Source organism: Chaetura pelagica, unplaced genomic scaffold (genome assembly GCF_000747805.2).
Source record: "Chaetura pelagica isolate M959 unplaced genomic scaffold, ChaPel_1.0 scaffold212, whole genome shotgun sequence".
Taxonomy (NCBI): Eukaryota; Metazoa; Chordata; class Aves; order Apodiformes; family Apodidae; genus Chaetura; species Chaetura pelagica.
In genome coordinates this window covers 1231257-1257396 of record NW_009952365.1, presented here as the reverse complement: position 1 = coordinate 1257396, position 26140 = coordinate 1231257, and the positions used below count along the sequence as shown (strand labels likewise).

Below are 26140 nucleotides of genomic sequence, written 5' to 3'. Positions count from 1 at the left end.
AAGGAGCTACAGGAAAGCTGGGGAGAGACTTTTGCCAAGGGCTTGTAGCAAGAGGAGAAGGAGTAATGGATTAAACCTGGAAGAGGGGAGATTAGGTTGGACATTAGGAAGAAATTCTTAAGTGTGAGCATGGTGAGAGCCTGGCCCAGGCTGCCCAGGGAAGCTGTGGCTGCCCCATCCCTGGCAGTGTTGAAGGGCAGGTTGGATGGGGCTTGGAGCAGCCTGGGCTGGTGGGAGGTATCCCTGCCCATGGCAGGGGTTGGGACTAGATGATCTTTAAAGTCCTTCCAACCCAAACCACTCTATGATTCTATGATAAAGGCAGAAATCTTAGTGGTATTCCTTAATTCTAGAAAGAAACTGAGGATATAAATGGCCAACAGGGAGCTGCCCGTGAGCTGGCATTGCCAAGTCACTCCAAAACCTCTGTCCCCTCCACTCTCTGACCCCAAATTCTGCTGCAGACAGAAAAAGTTGGAAAGTATTAACATGAGAGTATTTGAAATTATCGTTCTCTTTAATTATAACTATCTCACAAAGCAAAAAGGACTTTTAGAAAGAAAGCCCAATGTGATAGTTTATAAAACTTCAAAGGGAATGAGATATGATAACATTTAGCACTTCTAGATACCACTTTACATCTTCAAAGCATAGTCAAATCATTAACTAATTAATCTTCAAAGAACAGCACAGTCAGTGAGAAAAAAAAAAAAAAGGAATTGCTCATTATAAAGGAGTTTCTTACAGTTCTCTTCTTTATCACCGTATTTATTGAGCTGCAGACCTCACAGTTCTCACCCAGCAAAAAAAGGAAAGTTGAATTTTCTGTGCAACACACTGCAGCTCCTCTCTGACAAGGACCTCCATGAAAAATAATCATCATGAAGATCCTTCAGTGCTCCCCAGACACAACAGCAGAAAGTGAAGGGGTTCATTTTACAAGTAAAGCCATCCTCTAACTCTCCAGACCTGCAAATCTGATCCAGGATTTTCTGAGTCTAACTGTATCCTGGCTCATGTGTTTTCACCAGAAATACAAGGCTCTGCAGCTTGAACTCAATTAAAATTCTGCTGATGGCACGAGCCAGGAGGAGCCTGGCTCTTTTGGGAGCTCTTTTGACTCTGAAGGGCAAAGAATTCTAACACCTCTCATTTTAAGGAACAAGCCCAGCTTCTTTGACTAAAAGCACTTGGAGGGGGGGTATTGGCTCATCTGCTCAATTACTTCCCAATTATTTTAAGTCACCTGAGCCACCAGTTTAAAGGAGAGCAATGTGAGAAACATGACCAGACACTCTGCATTTTCATTTATAAGGCTCAGACATTATTTATTGAGCAACCTGGTACCATCTCTGCACTTGCTGGGTAAGAGCACTCTGCTAAAACTGCCTGATTTGAACGAGATATTTTGGAACTCCAAAGGATGAGAAGGAAAAAGATTTACTGGTTACTTGTTTATTCAAAAAGAAAAAAACCCAAAGGAATCTGGTAACATGATGCACTGGCAGGGAAGATTTTGTTGTCTAATAAACAACAGACTATTCATACCAGTGAGGACTAATCTCTCCATCTAACTAACCAAAGCCTGGGACTCCATCTGAAGAATAAAGACTCTCTCCTTATCTGTTCTGTAGGAATGGCTAAAAGTAATCCAGATGGAAAACTCAGGCCAAGAGAGAACAAAGACACTAAAAAAAAGTCACCTAATATCAAGAAAAAAAGTGGCTAAAGTATTATTGGTAAGAGTTGAGAAGAGAGAGATGTACATCCATTTGTTTCTTCTTCCTTTCCCCAAGATTAATGCTTTCTTCTTATGTTACAAAGCATCCACCAGAAAACTGCAAAATAAAAAAATTCTTTCTTTTGGGAAGTCTGATGAGGCATTTTGCCCTTCTGAACACACTGCTCAGACCAGAAGCTGAGGTTGCTGCCTGCACTGAGGGCTCTCCCAGGCTCTGCTCCTGTGGCTTGCCCGGAGCCTGCGGTGCAAATTCCATTCCCTTCCAACACCTACAGCTTCACCACTCTGCTCCCACTTTCTTATGCTGGGCACAGAGCAGGCCAAGATTAATATTTCAAGAATGGAGATGGAGGCTGAACAGAGCAGAGTTTAAATTTATGTTTTGCTGAGAGCGTTTTAGAGGCTGGATTACTTAAACTGCAAAATGCATGTGGGAAAAGAGAGATACTCAGGGGAATTATATTTTTTTACACTAAGAATGAAATTGTTGAGCCATTTCAGAAGACAATCTGGTTGATGGACAGGCTGGGCTGGTTTTGGAAACTGAGGAAATCAGAGAAGAGTATGGATGCTCCTGCTTCTGGGCTGGAGGAGCAGAGGGCTTTCAAACCCTTCCTTTAGAAGGCTGATGCACTCAAAGTCCTCCCCATCATGCTGCAACCAGTGAGGACATTTGCAAGAGAAGTAAGAATGATATAAGATTAGAGAACCTTTCTTCTTGTTTGATCTTTATCATCCTTCAGAGGTGGTTTTACTTTAACAAATACACAGAGATGCATTCAGAAACAGCTCCTGTGCAGACAGATTGCTCTGTCCTCTAAGGCAAGCAGTTCCACTGAACTAGGTCACTGAAGAAAGAAGAATAACTGAGTTTCATGGGACAGATGACACTGAGTAAGTACTTCTAAGGACCATTTCTAACCTGGCACCACCTTCACAGCTGCAAGGATGCCAGTGCACTGACAGCACTCTGCCTTTCCGACCAAAGCTGCTTCCTGGTCTGTTTATATCCCTGGTCTGTCTGAAACCAACTATTGTCTTAGAACACCAGTTCCTTTGGGCAGAAACTGCTTTTCTGGCATAACAGGTTATGGCCCATGACTATGTAAGTCAGAGCTACAGATACCACCACCATGGAACAAACACCCAGCCTCCTGCCCCCAGTCCTTCCCACATCCAGTTTATTCCCAAAAACAAGTACTTCTGCTTTGGATGTGGGCAGTGCCCAGCTTCACACCAGCATTATTCAGCTCAACCTTCCTGGCAGCAACCCTTCCCTGAAGCCATAGCAGGCTCCTGGTCTGTGGTCAGGGTGGTGGAGCTCATGTGGTGTAGATGTTCTCAGTTGAGGACCAGGAAGGGAAGGTGAGAATCGTCATCTCACAAACTTTCCAACACCTCTGCACAAAGAGGTGAGGACTAAGGGCATTCCTTGTGGCTCATCTACAGATGACTTCTTGTTTCACTAGATGTGTACCTAGTATCAACTTTTGTTTCTCAAATAAGCCCATTTCCATTTCATCTTTTCTGCATAAATCCAGTCTTCCCATATCACTTATCTTACAGACTTTTTCTCACTACTCAAAAAACTCCCCCAAAGGCAGAGAGCTGCTAACAGCAACGCTGGGGGAGCGTCTGCTGTCAATAAATCCTGAATCATCTCCCTGTTCTTACTATCACTCCAAATCCCTCTTCTCTTCTGCTGCCCTTTCCTGCCAATGCCGTTTTCTGAAGATTCTCCTTCCATCAGGAAGCTTTCAAGCCAGGGGCCAGGGAAGAGGAGGCACTCAAGGCTGGCAAGCCAGGACAGCAAGAAGCTTGAAAAGACACCTCCTGTTTCTGAGAGCTCAAACCAGAAATTTAAAATGTATTTAAAAGAATTATGCCTTATTTGTTTTCCACCTCTCAAGAAGGAGGAATATTTCTTTAACACTTTTTTATTTACATCTTTTGCAGTAGAAGAAGTAAAGAACAGTTTAAGAATAGTTTTTCTACTTAAATGAGAAACACTGATTCATTCAATGGTTTGCGTTTATAATAGTACCCAAAAACTTGCCTTCTAAAATTATTTAAATTAATCAACAATTGCATCTGACTTTAAACATATTACTAAGTTGTTTGTTTGGGTTTTATAATAAAGAGATAGGTTATGAGTAAAACAAAGCCCAGCAAATCATAGGAAGTGAACAAAGACTGCCTGTCTTTAGGATGGAAAACACTGCACAAATTATGGTGATGAGACATGTCAGGAAATCAGCTTGTCTGGCCAGCACCTGCTTTCAAGATGTGGTGGATGGGCTGGAAAGCAACCTATAGGGACTGGTCCTTTAGCTTTTAGTTTTTCCTTTAAAAGGCAGTAATGAACCAGAAACAATGCCAGGCTGTAAGAAGGGAGACACTAAGAGAGGCTAGACAGAAATTTGGGGTTCATCCATCCTATCTGTTCTAAGATATGCAAATGCTGTGTGCATGGTGAGGGTGGAAGGGTGTGTCTGCCACTTCATCAGGCAGGTGAAATAAATCACTATTTTATTCCAAAAGACACATGATAATTAAAAAAACATGCTCTGAAGTCTGCATCACCAGTAAAAAAAAAACCCAAAAAGCAAAATGCCCCAAAACTTAAATGAAATCTGTAGCATTCTCTGACTTACAGCACTAAGGCATCTTAAAAAGCTGAAAAGCATGACAGAGCTGCTAGGCAAAATTAAGACTGAAAAACCCTGCTGTGTTGGAGGACCAAAAGCAGAATCATTCAGGGATAAGTCTTCAATGTTTTGGCTCTCAGCATATTTCTAGCTCTTTAAGTGCATCAAGCAAATCCACAGACCGTCAAGATGGAAATGCCCTGACATGACAAAGAAAGGAAGCATTTTAGGGTGTCCTTCTGATAGTTTTTGCAAACACAGCCTCACATTAGCTGAACTCAACTGAGAAGATCAGAGAAAACTTCTTCGCTTGGCCCCTGCAGCAGCTGACACTCTGCATGGCAAAGCAGTCAGCAAGGGGAAGGGAAGCATCTTGGGGAAAAAAATAAGGGAAAAACCCCAAAAAGGCAGAAACCACAACAAAATGATCCATGGTGAGCTGGAATCAGATCTTCCTGACATTTTTATAAAGTACTTAGCATAAGGACATTACTTCAGGTATCATTTTTCAATCATGAAATCTCAAATTAAGAGCAGTGTGACAGTTTAAAGGGGCAAGAAAACCTTGTTGCTATGGCAATCAATGCTAATTCTCTGTGCCAAAGAAATGTTGAAGTCTAATGGGAGGATAAAAAACCCCTAGAACAGAAGAAAACTAGACTGCTTACCAGAATTTAAGTCACGTCCAGGATTGAAGGCTCTGCTGTTGACTGTGGTGGACAGTCTATCACAGCTAATAGTTCTTGAAACGTTGGTGTTAAAATTTCCATCAAATCTGAAATGACAACAACAGCATTAGCAATCTAACATCATCTATTAAATCCACCAGCACTTATACATCTTTTTGCAGGCTGAATAGAAAATAATTATTCTGAAAACTCCAGCCCAAAACTGGGGGGGAGGAAGGGGGAAGAGGGAGGATATATATACTCATCATGGCTGGATTGCATCTGCTCTCTACAATGACCCATTGCATTTCCCCTCCCAAGATATTCCTTGGAAGATAAGATCACAGGAGAGAGTGTGCTCTTTCATCTAGATGTAAAGAGCAGAGGTTCCAGCCTGGGAAATCTGCATGGCATCCAGTCATGCCATTAGAAAGTCCCTCTTCCTGTTGCTGAACCAAGCTCTTACCTCTGGAGACTCTCACCACTACTATTATTTCATCTTTCACTTTAAAAAAAATTACCCCAAGCACCCTGCACGAAGAGGATTTCCCCCCCTTGTGTCTTTACAAAAAAAGATCTAACAGAGCAATCGTAAACCTGCTTTCTGTCTCCAAACTTGAGGATTTTACATTCCAAATAGCAGAAGGAACTTGACAGTCTGAAGTTCTGTTACATTTTGGTTAGGTTAAATACTTCAAATACACTTGTAAGCCCAATTCAAAAAGTATTCTGGTATGTAGTTCCAATGAACACGAAATAATTAAACCAAAGCCTTAACAAAATTCAAATAAAATGGGTTTTACAGGGTTATAAATAACTGGAAACTCTTCTGAAGCTTTTGAGGACTTAAATGCACTTTTGTGTCATTGACATAAGACAATTTTATTTTTTAACATTTTTGTGACCTTGAATATTTTGGTGACTTAGGAGCCTTTCTGGCTTAACAATGGATAGGAAACAAGACTTGGAGAGGAACTGGGCAGGGTAGTGTTTTTTTTTTACACACTAAAATAGGTGCACATATAAACACACTCACCTGTATATGCTCCCCCACAGCAGAGGCCCTAAATATTACAAGCAAAAGTGGTACAAAAAACAAGCACCATTTTTCTAGTTGAAGATTTGAATTAGGAAATAGAAATCCCTCAAGTTGCAAGGACTTCAACAAATATGGTGCCCAGTAGGAATGGCAAGACACCAACTTTCTGGTTCTTTCCTTACAGAATGCTTGCTCAAAGGGCTGGGAGACACAGACAATGAAACAATGCACTTCCAAACCATCCCCTTAAAACAACAATTATCAGGAACAAAAACCAAAGACAGATGGAATTGGTTACCATTAGAAAATTTCAAGTTCTGACCACAGGAAGCAAGGCTTTTTAAGCAAACTAAAACTCTCCTAATCCAATATATTATCTTCCAGCCCAATTCAAATTAATTTCATCCTACAGGGAGGTAGCTGGGGCAGCCCCAAGTCAGCCAGATGCAGGATTTGCTGAGAGCCTCCATCTCTGCTTCAGGGGTGCTCACACATGGGATATAGGAGAACCTTCTATGACTTGGAAGAGATAGGTGAAAACCCACTAAGGAAAAGAAAGAACACTTGATAGTAGGCCTAAGATCACCACTTCTGCAGGTGACTGGGTCCACTTCCAGAAATCTGAGCGTTACAAAACCAGCCCAATGCTCCTGAGAGGAGCACTGGAGCTCACTGGGAGCAGCAATGCTGTTGCATGCACAGGCTGTGAGTTTTCCTTTCTTCATGATTCACACCAGTATGACCATATGTAAGGTTGGACTGATTTATTTTTTCTAAAAGCAGAGATGTAACTCTTCCTATGAGTGAAGACTGGAGCACAGCCTGCTCCCAAGTTTAGAAATTTTCCTTTTGAGTATGGAAGGCATTTCCTGAGGACTTACTATTAAAAGTCCTTAATGATTTTCTGAACTACAAGTAAGTAAAACAGCCTTTCATGCAAACAAAACCTCAGACACTGAATTCTTTGGTCTTAACATCAGATTAAATCTTAGGATTCTTGTGGAGGCACAAGAAATCCCATTTTACATCACCAGAGCTCATCAGACCAGAGGCTCTATTTGAAGATGCTCTAATCAAACTAAATTTTGAGTTATTCATTACTAACTGCTTCATAGAATCATGGTATGGTTTGGGTTGGAAGGGACCTTAAAGATCATCTAGTTCCAACCCTTCTGCATGGGCAGGGACACCTCCTGCAAGATCAGGTTGCTCAAGGCCCCAAATTTTAATAACCTTATTTTAATATCTTCACTGCCATGTAGAAATACCAATAAAAACAAGGTCTCCTTAAGCTGGAATGCTTAAAAATTTGTTTAATCTACATCCATAAACACTACATGCATTTTAAACTAACTGCATTATTCTTAAAGGAGACTAATGAGACTTCTGGTGAGCAGTTAGAGTTACTGAGGCAGCAGCAATTTTTGATCCCTTCTCTAACCTTGACTTAAGGAAAAACAAAAAAGGAATCATGGGTATTTTGGAACAATGAATTGTCCTCCAGACACGTTAGCAGAGCCCACCACCATCATGTTCTAAGACCAAGAAGGGATGAAATGGCAGACACTAGAAACAGCAAAACACTGATGGTGTGGAGATTTGAATGGGCTCAGCCACTCTGCAGGGAGTTGCTTGTTGAAACTGTTTGCAACCTGCTCTCTGGCAACTCCTCAAAGCCCTCTCCATTGAGGAAAAGACGTTTCACAGGAACACAGCTCTCAGATCAAGGCTGTGGCTTTTCCTATTCCCATTAAAATGTAACCACTTCAAAAAATTACAGATCCTTAACCAAGCAAGCAAAAATACTGTTGATTTTTTGTTGGCTGAAGAATCTCCAGAAGAAGATGGATGATAAAGGATGGGTTTCACAAAAAGCATGTTTATCTTCAGGCAAAACCAGATGGAATAGGGCTAGAGACAGCAAATTAAATATCTCCATGCTAAAGAAATATTTCCAAGGAATACTAAAGAAGAAACTCTTCAGGAAAGATAATGACTTTTCAGGATGTTAGCTAATTATCCCACTGCTCCCATCAGAATCTATTTGTGATGGCAACAGGATACCTTGTGAGCAGCTACCATTATTCAAGTCTCACAACACGGGCAGTAAATGCTGGAGTTCCAATTCAAAATCCTCTGGAGGCTTCCTCTCGATTTTATTTGATGCCTAAAGTCACTGCTCACAGCCACTCCAAGTGACATGTGCATCCTGACACATAGTCCTCACGCTACCCAAACTACCTGTTTGCAACTACCCAGGGGAGCAGTTGTATCTATCCAGATGCACCACAGTGAGTACTTTGCTGCACCACTTCTTCACATGCTCTGAGCTGCCAAACTGAATTTCAGGTCTCTCGGTTATGATGGATGTTAACCTGGGGCTTCAGGCAGATCAACACCAGGTACAATTCTGGCAGGTCTTCTAAGACGGCCAAAATGAAGCCATCACCCTCAACTGCCCCACCACAGGTGCTCCTGCAGCCCCAAACCCATCACCAGAGGCCAAGGGGATCAGCTCTCCACACCTTCTTTCCATTGCACTTTTAACTGGAGCATGTCGATGCAGTTCAATGCAAGAAATCAAAAATGTCCCTCAAGTTTTCTCAGTAAGCATGTATTATGTTACCCATCAGGCAAATTATGGCACAAATGCTTAAATAATCTGCATCAGAGCTTGAAAAAGAAAGCAACAGATTTCTGCAGCCCAGCCCATCCCCCTCCCTTTCTCTTGCTAGAGCAGCCAAGGAGTGAAACGACAGTTAATGGAAAAATGATAGAAATAAAACATACAGAAGAACTGGCTTGAACCCCATGAAATAAAGGGCAACCCTCAGACTGAACTGTTATCCTAGAGCAAGGACTGCTCCAGACTGAGCTATGTGGAATGTCCACCTCAAATCTCTTTTCAGGTGCAGTTTATCTTAAAACTGTTTGTGCCTTGCAAGGGAGGGTATTTTAAAAGCACAGCTGGCTCCATGACACAAGGACACCGCAAATGTAGGTCTTCAGAAAACCCAAGACAATTAACATTGCAATATTTACAATAGTTTTAATTAAAGTGAAGAATGTTCCATGGGTTTCTTTGAAATGCCTTTCAACTAAGAATGAGCTGTTAAACTATCTGGCAATCTTCCCTATTAAAGCAAGAATTAAAACTAAAGCCTCAACACAGTGTGCCCATGCGGCACTGTCATTAACCACTTCTATTCCTGGCTGCAACTAGTGATTTTGCCTTTTCTAGGATGTATTTATACTTCTGATGATTCCCACACAAATTCCAAACTGTACAAATCTTCCCATCACTTGCTTCAGAAGCAGTTAAAAAGCCAAAAGCTTTAAGATTTGTAGAGAAGCACTGATCACCCACCCCTTTCTCTGCACAAAGGAGACTTAAGTTTCACCAGTGTCCCCCACTTTGGCCAGCAGCCAGACTATGATGTGGGTGATAACAGCAAAGGCTGACTGAGGTCTCCTCTGAGGTGTGGCCCAGAATGTTCTAGGTGGCAACACCACAGCCAACAGATAGGAAGTCCTCCAAAACCCTTCCCAGAAAAAACACACCAAAACCTGTATTTAGATGTCATTCGTTTTTTTTGTACTTACTCCCAGGAAAGCAAAAGACATTGGCTGACACGCAGTTTGAAGACAGGCCCCCTCACCCCATTCCCCTTTCCCTGCCTCTCTGAAAAGCCCTTCCTTCTGGATTCCCTTTAATGAACAACCGATCGAAAGTGCATCCCGAGGGAGCCAACAGAGCCACAACTCCCACTTTGATCTCTTCCCCACGGAGAAGCGCGCTCCCTGCCTGGCTTGCAAGATGTTCCCTTGATTGACGTTGGCTCTGATGTGCAAACTGCTTTGAACTTCAGACATTAAATTCCCATCAGGCTGCACTCATTTTTATTCTCCTTCAACAGGATTTACAAGCAGGAGATCAGCAAGTGTAGAAGATAAAATAAATCTGCAGCAGCTTTGAATCTTACATCAAAACAGTGCTCAAGTGAGCTCCAATTGGATTTTGCTCGGCCTGAATTTACAGGCTAAATCAACCTCTTTTGTACAGTTTCAGTTTAGGGAAAAAATGAGGCAGCTGGGTATAAAAATGACATTTGAGCAGCTACCAAGGGGCTCTCATTGTTTTAAGAGTGATACCAATTTAAAGCTGCTTTTAGTATGCAAATGAAATTACATAAGTTTGTTGAAAATTCAGCATTTCCTTTCAAATTCACAACTAGGCATGTATCTTGATTGCAAGGCAAAATTTTCACTCATACTTCACATACTTAAATAAATAGTTAAACATATGGTTCCCACTGCATCTAAGCAGAATGCTGAAAAACAATGTTTTTATGAATAAACTCAATTTATAACAAGCTACTGATGGTTCAGTAAACCACTTTCTTCTGGCAAGGCACAGAAGTTGCTCCAATTATTTCAACCACTGCTTGAAAAAGTCAACGTCTGCTTGCTCTTGGATGTAAAGAAAGTGTATTATTGGAAGGAGGACTGCAACCCAGTAAGACAAACTAATCCAAAAACTACTTTTTTAATGAGAAACTTGGCCACATTTATGAAGTAAAAGCAACAGTCCAAGAGAGCAATTTCCTAAATACTGGCTAGGGTTTATGGACACGGTGAGGTCATGCCAAGACCAGCACTATGCATGCTCCTCACATTCTCTAGAAACCCACACACATTAAGGTAGTCTGATACTCTGCAAGAACAGCAAATTCATCTTAAATTTCATTCAGTGTGGCCCACCCAGTTCTCCTTTGGAAGTGCAGCTCTTCAGATATTGTGGTAACTGAAGGAACTGAATGGGATTCCTGTTATCTCCCACTTAACCGCTCCGGAGAGGAAAGATAAACACAGAAAGAGCTGTGATAAAATTGAACTGCATTAGCAAATATTTAACCATCTGTTTAAAAAACGAAAAAAACCCAGACCACTTCTGAAGGTGGTATCACAGTCAGGGAGTAAATGATTTTCAAAAATAGGTTTGTAGACTCACTTATTCAAACAGCTCTATTAATGTTTGTAACACAACTCTGCCAAGTAGTGTTTTACCAACAAATATTTCTCCATTCCATCTCCCTTCACAAATGTAGATAAATGCATTCTCTGAGCTCTTATCAGCATGGATAAATAAGGAACAAAAACACATCTCCAGCCACTGCAACACAGATGTTAGCAGCAGAAGCAAGAGCATTAATGAATAGCAATGCATGCCCAAATGTACGTTTTTTGGAGACCCATGACAACCTTTCATAAAAACCAGCAGGGAAATTCACTTTTGTCCTCAAGGGTAGAAGCAAAGAAGGGGGGATGTTTCCGTCAGCACAGGTGAATATTCCTGCCCCAGTGCAGGCAACTCAAGGAAAAGATTTAACGTCTCCCCTTAAAAACATTGTCAGTGGGGTTTTTTCTGATGAAAAAGCTGCATGGGCAGCTGTATATTTCCTCACAAATGCATCTGAATGAGAAGCTAAAGCGTTTTTTTGCGGGGAGGTAAGGTTAGTGCAGCTGTGTAGGGCTTTGCTAGGCCCAGAAAACCACTGGCATGGACTCTGCAGTATCATTCTGTCAAGTACACACTTGCAGCTGCATCTTCATGTGTATTTAATGTGCAAACGTGACTTCGACTCACCTGGTAAACCTGGATCTATATGAAGCTACTTCTGAAAGCCTCCTACAGGAGCCAGCTAGCATCCATCACAGCTTCTCCTGAAATTCTGTGTACCGGGCAGGTGTTGAATAATAAAACACTGCACACGCTGGGCAGGTGTTGAATAATAAAACATTACACACATTATCAGACTTGCTCTTTTTTTATGTGTGAAAAGACTTTGACTTTCGTTAATGTGCAAATATTCAATATAAAGCACCTGTTTGACCTACATGTTGCCATCCAGTCCAACACCACCTTCACGAAGGAAGTTATTTGAAATGTCACTCACAAGAGAAGTTACAACCCTGTGCGAAGCTGATGCTTCCAAACCTGTTTCCCAAAACTCATTTCTCAAGTTCCTATTTAGACTTTTCACAACAAACATGTATCCTGTAACTTCCCACTGAAGGTACAGGGATGCTGCAGGTGCTCAGCACTTCAGATAAATCAACATTGTCTGTCCTTTCCCTATCCCCTTGCTGACACTCTGCTATAGCCCCATCTGCACCCCACTCACATCAGGCCACTTCAGTTCCAAGATCCTGAAGACCCACTGAGGGTCTTCTTGGGAACAAAGCACCTCAGGCATGCCAAACAGGAGACATCATCTTGCACAGAAAAGTACTTATCCTCTTAAAGAGGAAGATACTTTAATTAAAACACTGTCTTGTAAATATCCACCCAGTTCAATCTGATAGAGAATGTCTGGAGACAGCACAAACTCTTGTTCTCATGGCTTCTGCGGCAGCCTGTATTAGTAAGGAAACACAAAGCCTTATTTTTCCAGCAGGGATTTCTTCAAGGATTAGAAGATGCATGTCACTTGACATCCATCCCCCTTATCTCCCATCAGTTTACCCATCTGTTTTGCTAAGAGCCTGAAGCACTTTATCCGCATTAACTCTGCCTGGCTGGAGCAATGCCTGTTCTCCACCCCTACAGGCCCTTTCCAATGTGACACAGCCCTGGGAAAAGGAGCCACTCTCCAGACTTTGACTCCATGGATGTGGGGCAGAAGCTTGTACCATCCACTTCTGAGCTTGTCTGAAAGCTCCCTGCTTGCTCTTCTCAACTGCTGCCTCTCCCTCCAGTGCCACCATGGTTTTTTCTATTCCCAATCCTTGATTAAGTAGAACTGAAAACACACAGCTACATCTGAAGCAAAGAACAGCAAAACCTGAAGACACAGATAGTCCCTGTGCTCTGCACTGGTGGGGCTGCACCTCCAGTACTGTGTTCAGTTCTGGGCCCCTGACTATGCAACAGACACTGAGTTGCTGGAGTGAGTTCAGAGAAGAGCAACCAAGCTGGGGAACGGGCTGGAGCACAAGTCCTTTGAGGAGAGGCTGAGGGAACTGGGATGGTTTAGTTTGGAGAAGAGGAAGCTGAGGGGAGACCTCATTGCTCTCTGCAACTACCTGAAAGGAGGTTGTAGGGAGGTGGGTGTTGGCCTCTTCTCTCAAGTGAATGGACAGGACTAGAGGAAATGGCCTGAAGAGATAAGGAAGAATTTATTTACTGAAAGGGTGCTCAGAGTGGAATGGGCTGCCCAGGGAGGCAGTGGAGTCACCACTCCTGGAGGTATTTAAAAACCATGTAGATGTGGCACTTCAGGACATGCTCTAGTTTGCTGTTTTGGTTTGGTTTTTTTGGGGGGAAGGGGTTAGGGGTTGGCAGATCTTTGAGGTCTTTTCCAACTGTGACTATTCTGTGACCCCGTGTGTGATTCTGTGGCTCCCACTCAGTAGTCCAGCTCTGAGTAGCACTTGCTTGCATACATAACTGTATGATTAATGCCATTCATACAAGCACACACAACAATACTTTGGTAAAGCAGGTGAGCAAAAGTGTATGATCAAATGTTTGCTGAATTAAGGCCTGTGGAAAATTCCCTTGCCAAAAGAGCTCGATAACCACCCACTCTGCTTCCTCATCAACTTCACCTTGCATACTCCAATTTATTTTTTCACCACTTCCCAGTGCACAAGCCTGCCCTGGTAGGGAGAGCAAAGAGGTGATTGCTAGTACTTCAGCTAGTTAGGCTGGTATATGTGAGTACCATACAGCAACTGAAAGCAGTCAGGCTGATCATTTTAGTTCAGAACTAGTCACTGCAGACTGGAGTTAGTCATATGGGAACTTATTCATTTGACCTCTTCGCTGTAAAAGCCAACACCACATAATGGCAACAAAAAAAATCTTCTTTTCCTTATCATATCTCAACTAAATGAGCAATTTAAACACCATGTTCATTTCATACCCCAGTTTGTCCTTTGATAGTCCTATTCCCTATAATTTATTTATAATCACCCAGCATGGGATTCTCACAGTTTATCTGTCTTCTAAGCCAATGTCAAACTGCCTTCTAAGCCAATGCTCAGATTTGCAAGATAAATACAAGCAAATACAAAGCCACACACTGATAACTTTGTTACTGCTAACAACAAATATAAACTAAATAAAGATGCCAAGCCATTAAAAAACAGTTGAAATAAATCCTCTCTCTACACAGTAGTTCATAAGCTCCACTTTACACAGATAATGTAAATACCTTCCCACATCATTTTTCAAAAACCAACCCAAACTTCCTGCATTCCTAAAGCAACATTAACATCACCAAGCTAGACAGTGGTGTAAAAGGCTGATGGAGGACCTGCCTGACAACATGAAGTGCCCTCCAATTTACAAATGTCATTGTATATTTAGAAGCTGTAAACTGTGTGATAAACAACCTTAAATATTGATAGAATCACAGAATCCCAGATGGGTTTATGTTCAGAAGGACCTTAAAGCTCATCTAGTTCCAAGCCCAGCCATGAGCAGGGACACCTCTCACTAGACCAGGTTGCTCCAAGCCCCATACAACCCACCCTTGAGCATTTCCAGGAATGGGGCAGCCACAGCTTCTCTAGGCAGGCTGGGTCAGTGTCTCACCACCCTTGTGGTCTCCCACCCTTGTGGGACAAGCCTTTAAATCTACCTTAAAAATATACCCTGAAGATAAAGCACTTCTGCCACTGTTCTTGCACAAAATGTTTACTCAAGTCAAGAGGCCACATGAAGGAACAACTGCCTACACCAAGGAAAAGAACACACAGAGTTAAGCAGTTTTAACAGAAATATTTCACAATCCTCCTGAAAGAAAAACCACAGCCCTAAGGACATGTGCATTTTCAAGTTACAATCTAAAACAAAGTGTCTCCTGAAAACAGCAAATAGTGCAGACAAATCTGTCTCTTTTTCCATGTCACCTCTTCTACAGCAGCACCTAATAAATGCTCCAAACCAAATGGTTACAATTATTGTTGCTCTAACTCCAGTACTCTTGTGCCCAGCACTAACACACAACTTCTAAACATCAAGGATGAGCTGTGACCACCAGCACAAACTTAACTCCTCCCTAGTGCAGACCTCCTCATAGCTGGACCATGTCAGACCAAAAATTAAAGGTGGAAGAGGCCGTGTAAATCAGTCACCTTCAAAATACAATCATAATATTCAGGTGGGAAATATTTCTAGAACACAAACACAACAAATTCCTAAATCCATGTTCAAACACTCATGCGTGTGTCCCAGTTCTCCAAAATCTGACCATTAAGGCAAGTAACTTCTAGAACTTTCTGCCAAAACTCTGTTTATGTAACCCTTTGGACAAAAAAAATATGCTGCTGGTGATTTCCAATACACCTGCCTGCAAAGCCACCCACCATGCTGGCCATGTCCTGCTTTTAACCAGGGCTGGAGATGACCAAAGGAGGGAAAAGGGGATCCTGATGAGCAACTGACCTTTTAGTTTTTATGGAAAGCTTCTATTTAAAAAGAAAGTTATCTCATTTTGAGATTTCTAACCAAAGTGGGGAACCTCCCAGAAGGAAAATGAAAGGAAGAGCAGCAAGCAGGAGAGGCAGAACGGGGAGAAACAACAGCTGAAATGACAGCAGACGCATTTAGACAATTGGGCGATTAACAAAGTACAGCACCAGTAACAACTTTGAGGTGAAGTTTCACAAAAACACCCATGGATTTACATTCTTTCTTTGTATGACTTGTAGACAATTTCTTAAAGACAGCAGAGGATGTATTCCCAGTAGTGTGATAAGCCACCATTCTTCAACCATAAACACCCTATCGGGTCTTGCTGAAGCGCTGCCTGGAAGGTCCTGCAGACTGACAGACTGGCCCAGTAACCACTTCAGCAGATTTAATGTTATCAAGCCAAGTAACTAAAAAATGAGAATCACACTATAGAGCCCAAATGAGGAGCTCTGCAAATAGCAGATCCACCCCTCTGCTTTGCCAGCTGTAACCTCCAGTCCATTTTTTAAATCACTTACTGTGAAGGATTCTTACGCAAGTCCACCATGGATAAAGAAATTTCCAGAGGACTTCCAAGTGAAGTCATTTTGAAGGACAAAGTGAAAAAACAAAGTTTCCAGACTAAGAGCAGACCCCTCTCTCTCTCCTTTTTCTTTTTTTTTTTTTTTTAATTAAAAATTATGCAATGCTGACAAGAGGGTTATAAATCTCCTCATTCCTCATTTTCTTCACCTCTCGCTTGGAAGATGTTACTACTGGCTGATGGTTCCTGCACAGAGGGATCAGAGGGCAGAAAGGTTCATCCCTCTACTAATTCTTGACCTTTCTACTGACACTGCCAACAAGCCTGGACACAGAGCCCTGGCTATGTCAGCATTTTATGGAGGCACTTTGTCCAGTAGGAACTGCACTGAGACCACCAATAAATCAACACACAATCCAAGAGCAAGGTACCCCTTCCTTGAGTGCAGTGAACATTTTGAATCCTTGTATAAACAAAGGTTAATGCCATGCTGCAGAAAAGATGGAAGCAGGCTGTCATTAAGAGCTGTCCTATAGATTCCAGAATACATTCTTAGCATTAACTTACCCAAATTACTTTCCTGTCTCTGAAATATTTTTAAATCAGACTGAGATAATAACAATGAAAATATACTCTGCAATCAAGGTTTGTATAAAATGAAATCTACGCTTGCTCTTTTCTAGCACATAAGTGTTTGAAAGGTTGAGCATTTAAAATAAACTACTACACTTTTATGGGAAAAATCAGACCTTATATCACACCTTTGTACAATTAGGAAACCCAAAGAAGTTTCTGCAAATACACAGCATGATGAAACATGATTGAAGACAAACACCTGCCTGGATTTAGACTATTCAAATCTCCTGTATTTAAAACCAAAACAAATGGAAAACAAACCAATTCAGTTTCCAAGCAATGCACTCAATTTTGGTAAACCTCTGTGTACCAAAGAGCAGCATGTCAGCTTGATTAAACTGCAAAGCAATATATTTGGCCTGTGATGTACTGACCAACTTGTGATTTTTGGTTGCTGCACTTCAAAAGAAAAAAAAACCAACAAGTCCCATGACCAACTTCAGAAGAGTTATCCAGGGTAAGCAGTGTCTCAGGGCAAAAACAGTGCCTTGGTATTAGACAGACCCATTCTGTGTAGAAGACTAGTCCAAGCAATTAAGGGCTAAACAAACTTTTAAACTTTTTGTTTCATTTTACAATCCATCCCAGCTGACTCCCAGCTGACATCTTGTTTAGAGCTTCTCATTAAACATGTGCATAGTAGAAATGTCAAAGTGTACAAGGACAAGGTAATGATCACCTCTGGAGCACTGTCTTTCTCCTTTTCCAGATAGCAAGAGTAGCAGAAAACACAGCCTATTTTGCAAAGAAATCATCCTTCTCTCTTCACAAAATGAAGGACAGCATAAGGAATTCGAGAAAGAATGTAATACTTACTCCATCATAGATGGAGGAATTGTACAGCAGTCCTGGATGGCAGTCAAGGGCGAGGTGAGGTGAGCAGTGTATGATGCTTCCACCACTTGCTTGTTGCGATTCACAACATCCAAGTAACGGTTAAATTTCTCCCGGATTTTTTTTGCCAACTGAAAAAAAATAAGAAGAGTGAAGTGAGGTCAGTCTCTCTGTATTACCATGTTCCTTATTAACCAACTTAAATAGAAAGTAAAAACTGCATCTGTTAAAGATGAGTTGCCTGCTTTGCTCACTGTGCTTCTATTTTGGTTGCTTCAGAGCTGTGAAGTCAATTAATTGATAATATTAGCCACTGAAAGCAGTCTATACAGAAAGAGAAAATACATTTACCACCCTGTGTATTGAACATGGAGTTCTGCATGAATGGAAAGTGAAATTTCCATTATATTAAATTTCCATTTCATTAAGAACTGACACCTGGATGTGCCTCTACTCATGTTACTGGCGTATTGTGAAGCTCTCCAACATGATGCTCCTGCGAGGCCTCACAAAGACATGGTGGAGACTAAAATAAACAGGCTACAAGTCCATTTAAAGAAGCTCTATAAATGGACACATAAGGAAAGTCCAAATAATAGTATTACATAGACCTTACCTACAGAGAAATCTCTGACTGCCTCAGGAGCAAACAGCAACAGGTTATCTGCCCGTGAAATGAATCGGTTTCAGGGAAGAAGCCCAGGAGCAAGACAGCCCCAAATACTGCCAGGAGTGTTTCTCTGTTCAGATCCAGCCTCCTCAGTCAGGTGGATGTGTGCAGATATTTCACACCTCCTTTTATGTAGTTCTACTCATTGCAATTTGGGCAAAATAAGCCATTGCAGCTCCAGCCTCTTTGTATCTCCTGCTGCTTTCCTGAGGGGCACAACAGGTTCTTAGCTGAGCATCTTCCAAGTCATGTTCTTGATCGTTCAACCAGCTCACCATGGCTACTCATAAGCTACAACAGCTTAACTAATGACTAACAGCAAAATGAGAAATCTGTAATTGATGTTACATCACAACAGAACACAACACAATGACAACTGCCTCACACAGATGAAGTTCTCCCACAAGCCTTCTGTTGTCAGAGGTCTCTCTGATGAAGGCAGCTCCTGTGCTGAAGGAAAAGAGCTTGCTTGGGTCTCCTTCATTAGGCACTTCACAATTAACCTAACTAAGGGCTTTGCAGAGGAAAATTAAAAGGGAGAAATTGGTGGCTGTTATTTGAACAAACATGACAGCAACCGCAGTTACTAGGAAGCATCAGCATTCACAAGAGACATTTAGGGAGAGTTTTGCTCCTAGTCTTTCAAAATGAGAAACTAATGAATCAGGCATGCACAAAATCTGCTCTGACACTTTTGGTATCCTTTTCACCCTATCCAGTACACTTAATCATCCACCAGACAGATCCTAAATGAAGGAGAGTCATCTCAGCAATATACTGCAGTGCTGGATACTCAGAAATGCTGCATTCTGCATTTCTGCAAACTCTTTTCAGAGCTGAAGTTGGCTCATTAATTCATAACCCTCATCCTTCCTGCTCCCCATGCACTCCAAGCTCTATCGGGATGATTTAACAGTGTGCTAAGAAACACAAGTTGGTTTTTCCAGATCCCCTGGACTGACAAATATCTTTCCTAACTATTATTAACAGGATATTTCATCATGATTTACTTCGTTATGCGAATAACGAGGCCCACGCTGATAGCAGCAATGCCTTTGCCTCCATTGTTCCCAGCGAATGCTACAGCTCAACAACAGGTCTCCTAGGAGCACAGGTTTTAATAGGACCTTGCTCAAATGACTTGCAGAATTATACCTAATTAGTTCTGTAGAATGATTTATTGCTGAGGCACCAGAGGACTACTAATGGTCTCCTCCATGTTAGGCATCCAACACTATTAAATTGCTCCAAGTTGTTAGTTAATAAGCTGCTGCATGATTCCTTTTCTGTTCTCCAGTAAACTTTTTTGTCCAACTCCTCAATGTGTCCCTGAGAATTGTGTTCTTCTAGAGTGGTCCCAACCATACACAAGCCAAATTTCCTAAATGAAAGCATTTAAGTCTCACAATTACAAAGTTCCTTGCTCAGTTTGGGCAAATTAAACCTGTGCTTAAGCACCATGTAAACCAGATACTTGAATGTATACACTTCCTACTTGGTTTCCCTGCCTGAAGTCTCAAGAAGGGGAGAGGGCTGAAGTCTGCTGAAAAAAAAGGCCCAGGAAACCACCTTTAGCAGTAACAGAACTAACACAGAACATCAGAGCAGAAGGAATCTCATTTGGAATAATTGCTTTTCTCTGATAAATGAATGCTGCAGAAGATGAGGTTTCGGTGTTGATGAGTTTTCACCTTCTACGTTGGATGATAAAAGCACCCCCAAGCCTTCAAATTTTACCCTGCTGTACAGAGTCTGGGGATTTGACCAATCTGGTTTTCAGAAGAGCCCCTACCTCAGATACTGCTAAAGAGCAAATGCTTAGTACCCAAGCTGCATCTCCCACCTAAAAAAACCCTCTGAATGGCTCAAAGTCATTACATTACATTACATGGGATCCAACGCTTCAGTTGGGGCAGAGAGCCAAGTGCATGTCAGCATCAAGGGACCTGCAGCCTCCCAGAGCTACAGAGACATCTCTCCCCTGTCCACGGACAGTTGGAAGAACTGAGTTTGTCTATTCTGAAGAACCCTAAAAATACTGCCCTCTAATAGCAAGAGAACACTTCCAACAATCAAAGACACTTTAAAACCAGATAACTTTAGAAGTTAAGATGATCGAAAAGCAGCTTTCCATTGAAAATCAATTACAATGAATAATCCAAGCAGAGAACCTAAGGGTAACACACCAAACCAGCCAAAAAACTACTAAAAACAAATGGTTCCAATTCATCACCTCGAGAAGTATAATCCAGATGAAGCCTAGGCAAAACCAACTTCATTTTTTTTCTATAGTTGGGCTTCACTGGAGCACAAAAATCCACAGCAATGAACAGGCATTCCAGCTCTCAGTGATTAAAACAACAGCAAAAAATAACACATACTCCCTAGCTCCTCGTCCACGCTGGCATGCCCACGCACGCACCCTCACAGCACCAGCTGGGGAACACTATCCAGTCTGCAAAGGGATGCAATTCTGCTGCTACAGCCTGTCAGAATAAAAGCTGCAGGCTTCAATCACCTTCTCATTTTTCTAAATAAACCTAAAATTCTTAATCAAAAGATGACTATTTCCCAACATATCTCCTGCTTTTATTAACCTGCCCAGAGCTGAACAGCTGTTGCATCCTGAGGGATGCAAGACCCACACCAGGCTGGTGACAAAACCTCAGAGATACAGAAAGAAAGAGAGAATAATGAAAGGACAGAGCACTGAACTATGAAACCATCCTAACATTATTGTTTAAAACATTTTTAAGGCAAATGGAAAACTGTGTCCCGAATCAGGCACATAAAAGGGGCAGGTAGCCTATGCTCAGGTATACCCTGGGGGAGGTACCAAGAGTGACAGACATTTCCTGCTCCCAAAGAAATGCTCAAATTCACCCGTTTTAATGGAGACTAAAATAAATCTGGAGAACCTGAGATTGACATAAAATGCCATTATCCCTAGGTCAATTCTCTAAGCGCTCTTCACCTCATTTTAACAACAAATAGGGGTGGGGGGGGGAAAGGTTTCCTTGGCATTCCTCTCATCTTCTTGCAGATTTCTGTATTTTCTCCTTCCATTTCAAGGAACTGAATAATAAGAAATGAGTACTCCCTCCAAACAATGCAGCCATTAGCTCTGGGTTTTTTTAAATGTATTTCTGTTGACAGCTGGCACACAGCCAAAGCATTTCAGTCTGCAGACAGGTTGGATGGTAACACCTGTTTCTATTACCACAGCACCCATGGGTAATGCACTTCAATTGTCACCAGCTCCACTGACAACCTTTCATCACAACATCAGTGAGTTTCTCTAATTTTCCCAGAGACATTTGACTCATTTGCATAGTTCCCTTGAGCTTTCTTTTTATTTTTTTAAGTTTAGTTCCTCTCAAAGCTCCCCAGCTCTGAAGTCTTCCCTTTCCAGGGAGCACTGAGGGAAAGCAGAGCTCCAAGGTGAGGTTTGATTTCTGGCTGTATCTTGAAAGTCAAGGTATTTTTCATGTTTTCAAGGCTGTGTATAAAATATGTATCAGTGAGGTTGACAGTCATGGATGCTGTAGCACACTCACAGCTGGGGACTGAACACTGCTGGGCTCCTGGTAAGGTATTGCTTACGCATTAAAAGTTCAGTTAGTATTTTTATTTTTGAACCCCTTTTGTAAACCAGAAGAACCTGGAAAAAAAATACTCTCCCCAAGATCCAGCAGCACTCCTCCTGCTTTATCACAACTCTGCTGTGCATCCATGGATTCCTATTCTAGAACATTTTCAACATATTTATTCCCAACCTGCTTGAGTCTTGGAACAAACCACTGCTCTGTACAAACCCAGAAGAGTACAAAGGTGAGCAGGGTCATAGCTTGAGAAAGGATCATAGAATCACCATCAGCTTCTTCCCACATTGCTGCTTTAACAGATTCAAATCATTCTTACTCCTCTGGATGACACGGAAAATATACTCATTCAATCAGGATGCAGGAAACTACTTTCCAATGTGCATTTCTTCAAAGAGACCAGCACTCATTTGAGGTTTCCCCCTGGTCAGTAGCTTTGGCAAAGCTTCCCGAGACTTACTCCAAAGAAGATGTCAAACATGTAAAACTAGAGAAAGGGCTACAAGTCCTCAAAGTCACTCTGGAGATGCATTAAACACAGTATGAACTGCCTTCATTACGAGGCTTACAATTAATTGACATGAAATGTGACACTGTGCAAACATATCACTTTGCACAGCCAGAGAGATGTCTTGGCTCAACAGCAAAATGTAGTCGATTTTTCAGCATGTTGATATATTTCCTCTCAAGAGTTCAAAAGCTCTTTGCCCAGCCCAAAACCAGTCATTTTCAGCTGATACTTACAATTAGCCATCTCAACTAATTATTTTATTTGCTACTGCTTCTTTCCCCAGGATGCATGGACAGACCAAAAGAGAAGAGATGATTATGAATTTATCTCTGCAGAGATGCTGCTGCTGGGGACCTCCAGCTTCTCTGCAAGAGAGTTCAAAGCACCAAGACATCTATCTCTGCATTAAGCTGGACAATGTGGTCCTGCTCAAGCCAGCCTCACTGTCCTCCCGCCGTGGAGCCCAGGTTCATATTCTCCGTACCGCAAAACCAGATGTCTGGCAGGATGCTGAACACACACTGACTTCCTTAAAAAGAGCTAATATAGTTTTTTCCCTAATAAAACTAACCATTTTCCACTTTCCATCACTAGTTTACACCACTAAAGTTTCATATTGTGTGCAAGTTCTCTGATACTGAAATAACTTACAGGAAAGGAATCCAAGTTATTTCTGGCAGTCGCCATCCTACTTTTTAATAACCTATTCAAAGCAGAAAAGCTTTTCTCTGCTACGTGCAATAGTAACTCTGTAACTGTAGCCCTTAAAAGCATAAGCAGCTTAACGTCAAAAGGTAAAGCACTCCTTGTGTGGCACACAGAAAGCCAAGTGCATTAAACAGTTGGGCCTGAAGGCCAACAGCTGTAGTTTTTCACTTTCTCAACAAACTCAAAGTCATTATTTACACAGTTTGGTATAAGAAAAACATCCCCCACAACAACCCAGTGGCCTGCCAGGAATACAAAAAAATAAAAATCCCAGCTGTCATAAAACTGTAATTAATTGCCTTTGGCTATCAGTTGCTGAGAAAATGTTAATGAATGACAAGACCAGGAATGAGCGACAGGGGATTTAATTTGCTTACATTTGGTTGCATTTGCTCAAGACAAGCCTGTTCGATGCACTACTCTTACTCCTAACACTCTGCTTATATTGCTTGTGATTCATTAGGGCTAAAAGACCTGGTTATTAATGAAACAGAAGTGCTCAATTATTCTCCTATCCACTTCACTGCTGAGCTTTTAACCACAGCAATTATGCTTCACCGGGGCCTCATTTTTCTTCTCCGACAGTCCCAAATTCATCACACTACCTACAGTGTTTGGACAGTTATTTTTATCTACTTAGGGAGAATATGTACATCTGTGGCTGGGAAACAAGCAGAGTCTTTTCCTAAATGGAGAATCGATAGTCAAGACTTCAAAGAAGTTTTAATCCAGCTTCTTGGTTTCCAAAAAAAACTTCGGGCTTTGAAAAGCCATCTGATATGTATAATCTAGCCCACATGGCCCTTCTGCAGCATGCAGACCACCCAGAGACACTCCAGAACAACACTGCCCTGGTGTGACATCACAGCCAGAGAACCCTTCTTGTAAGGTGTCAGGATGGTTTCAGACTGAAACTTTTAAACGGGGGTGACAACTGGCCTTTCGTGGTCCCTTTGCAGACAAGCCCCTACCTGTGCCTGCTCAGAGAGCAGCCAAAGGCTCCCAAGGGAGGATGGTGGGCTCCAAGCATCATACCAAGAAGGGAGCCTATCTCCTGTCCACAAGGCTGAGCCACCACCATTTGTGCACATCCAACCTTGGGCACAACAGAAACCAACCACCTTTCATCATCAACTGCACAATGTCTTTCCAAGCAGCAAATTGCTTCAATGGCACAGTAGTTTGAGCATTCCATTTCTTATTTCTTTTTTCATTTACAATAATTCACTGATATATCATCAACAACAAAGTATGTCCAAATTAGTCACACTAGTGGACACAATAAGTCCAGATAAATTGTAACTTTTGAGCTGCCTCTGAACATTGCCAATGGACAGGAGGAGGTGGGAAGGGGCTTTTGGACTCACCTGTTGAACTTCACTTTCTCCATTTGAGATTTTCTCTGTGTACACAAAGGAGTTGAATATCCTCTGCAAGACAAATCAGAAAGGATGTGTAAGAGACCTTTTGTTATAAATATCACACTAAGCAGCTCTAAAAGGTGCACAGATTAGAAAATGTCTGCCAGAAAAACCATTTCACCTGGTAAGTCTATTGCCAGGCTTATCCAAGGGCAATCCATCTCCATATCCCTGTTTCTGGATCTGGCTTTGTTTTTTTTCCAAAACATCTGTTAATTTAACAAACTGACACAGGGTGCTAAATAAAATATTTATCATATGAAAGCTACTACCCACACAAACTATGGCTGTTCTCTAGTGCTAAACATTTAACTCAATATAACTATTTTTAAAAGTACTTGTTGCTTCCAACTAACAGGTAAGAGGCTGTGTGTTGAACTTAAAACCTATTTGGTATTTGGAAAAGAGAGACCCACTTTTGAACCAGACTGAGCTCACTAATGGCAAAAAAATGACATAGCAGAGGATAGAAGTGAGAGAGCTGTGTCCTCCCCTGGGAAAGCTTCCCATCTGCTCCCAGAAAGACACCAGTGCCTCCATCCACTATGCCTCCACAGGTGAGAGCTGCACTGCCATCACCAGCTACTTACAGTAGTTACATGGAGGGAAGAACACTCAACACCTTGTTAATAGTCTGCTTCCAGACTGGAAAATAGGGTTGGAAGGGTTTGGGGTTACACTGACAGCATTCCTAAAAAGTTTGCCTGATACACCTAAGTTTCTCTTTCACGACTTCTCATTCCCAAGGGCAGCTTTCCCCTTAGGGACAGTGGAGCCATCCCCACTGGAAAACCTACATATGTTCCATTCCTTTATGCAGAATCTTCCAGCTTTCTCCTCTGCTCCTGCTCAAGTCCATGCCAACCCCTGCAAGCACCAAAGGGTAGGAAGGGTTCACAGGTTTCATTAGAAAACAAGTGGCCAGCTCCTCACTGTGTACCAAACATCCTCTACCAAAGCAAGATACCCAATATAGAAGCTGAAAAAAATTTCCAAGCAGATCCTTAATAATATGGTGACAGTTCCTTGCAAACATGAGTGTTTGCAACACTGCATTTTTTATGAGAAGGCAAAAACATTTTTAAAAACTAAGTCCATAGGATTTTTCTCTCCCAGCCTCAAGGGGAGCTGGGATTTCACTGTCAGAGTAAATTCCACGTCTATTGGTGTTAAAAGTCAAACATGTGACAATACATCAGCAAGAACATCTGTAAGCACGGCCACATCTGGCAAAGGACAGTGATTCATCAAGACCCCACTGAGTCCCTCCCTTGACATGGCAGTTGCAATGTTTACAGCAACATAAGCCAGTCAGCTCTCCAAGTTATTAGCAATAATAACTGCAATTACCAAATAGGTCTAAATTTCACCCCAATCCACTGTATTCACTGGCACAAGTCTCCAAGAGTTTTCTTGATGCATGTTTACCTCATTTTCTCATTGTAAGGCCATACACAGCTACAGCTGGCAAAACCAGCCTGGAAAACCCTTTGGTGTTCTTTGCTCCACTTATGATCATCACTTCCCCTTATCCCTCTCCCTCCTGAGGACTTCAGGAATCTCAGAAATTTGAACTCTTCATTTGAAAGAACCATTTGGAAGGGCAGCAATAAATCTCCTCAGTTTAAAAGTCTCAGAGAGCCAAAAAGGGGGGG

General features: G+C 41.8%; 1 protein-coding gene across 1 annotated transcript in view; it reads right to left on the bottom strand.

Annotated features, from left to right (window-relative positions):
* CACHD1 (cache domain containing 1) overlaps nucleotides 1-24488 on the bottom strand; it is a 66252-nt gene extending 41764 nt beyond the window's left edge. The window contains exons 1-3 of the mRNA XM_010007965.1: nucleotides 24432-24488; nucleotides 17556-17704; nucleotides 5058-5164 (exon numbers count right to left, since the gene is read on the bottom strand). Of these exons, the coding sequence (XP_010006267.1) occupies nucleotides 5058-5164; nucleotides 17556-17563 (115 nt within the window). The 5' untranslated portion in view covers nucleotides 17564-17704; nucleotides 24432-24488. The remainder of the gene's footprint in view (nucleotides 1-5057; nucleotides 5165-17555; nucleotides 17705-24431) is intronic.
* Nucleotides 24489-26140: the final 1652 nt, after the last annotated feature.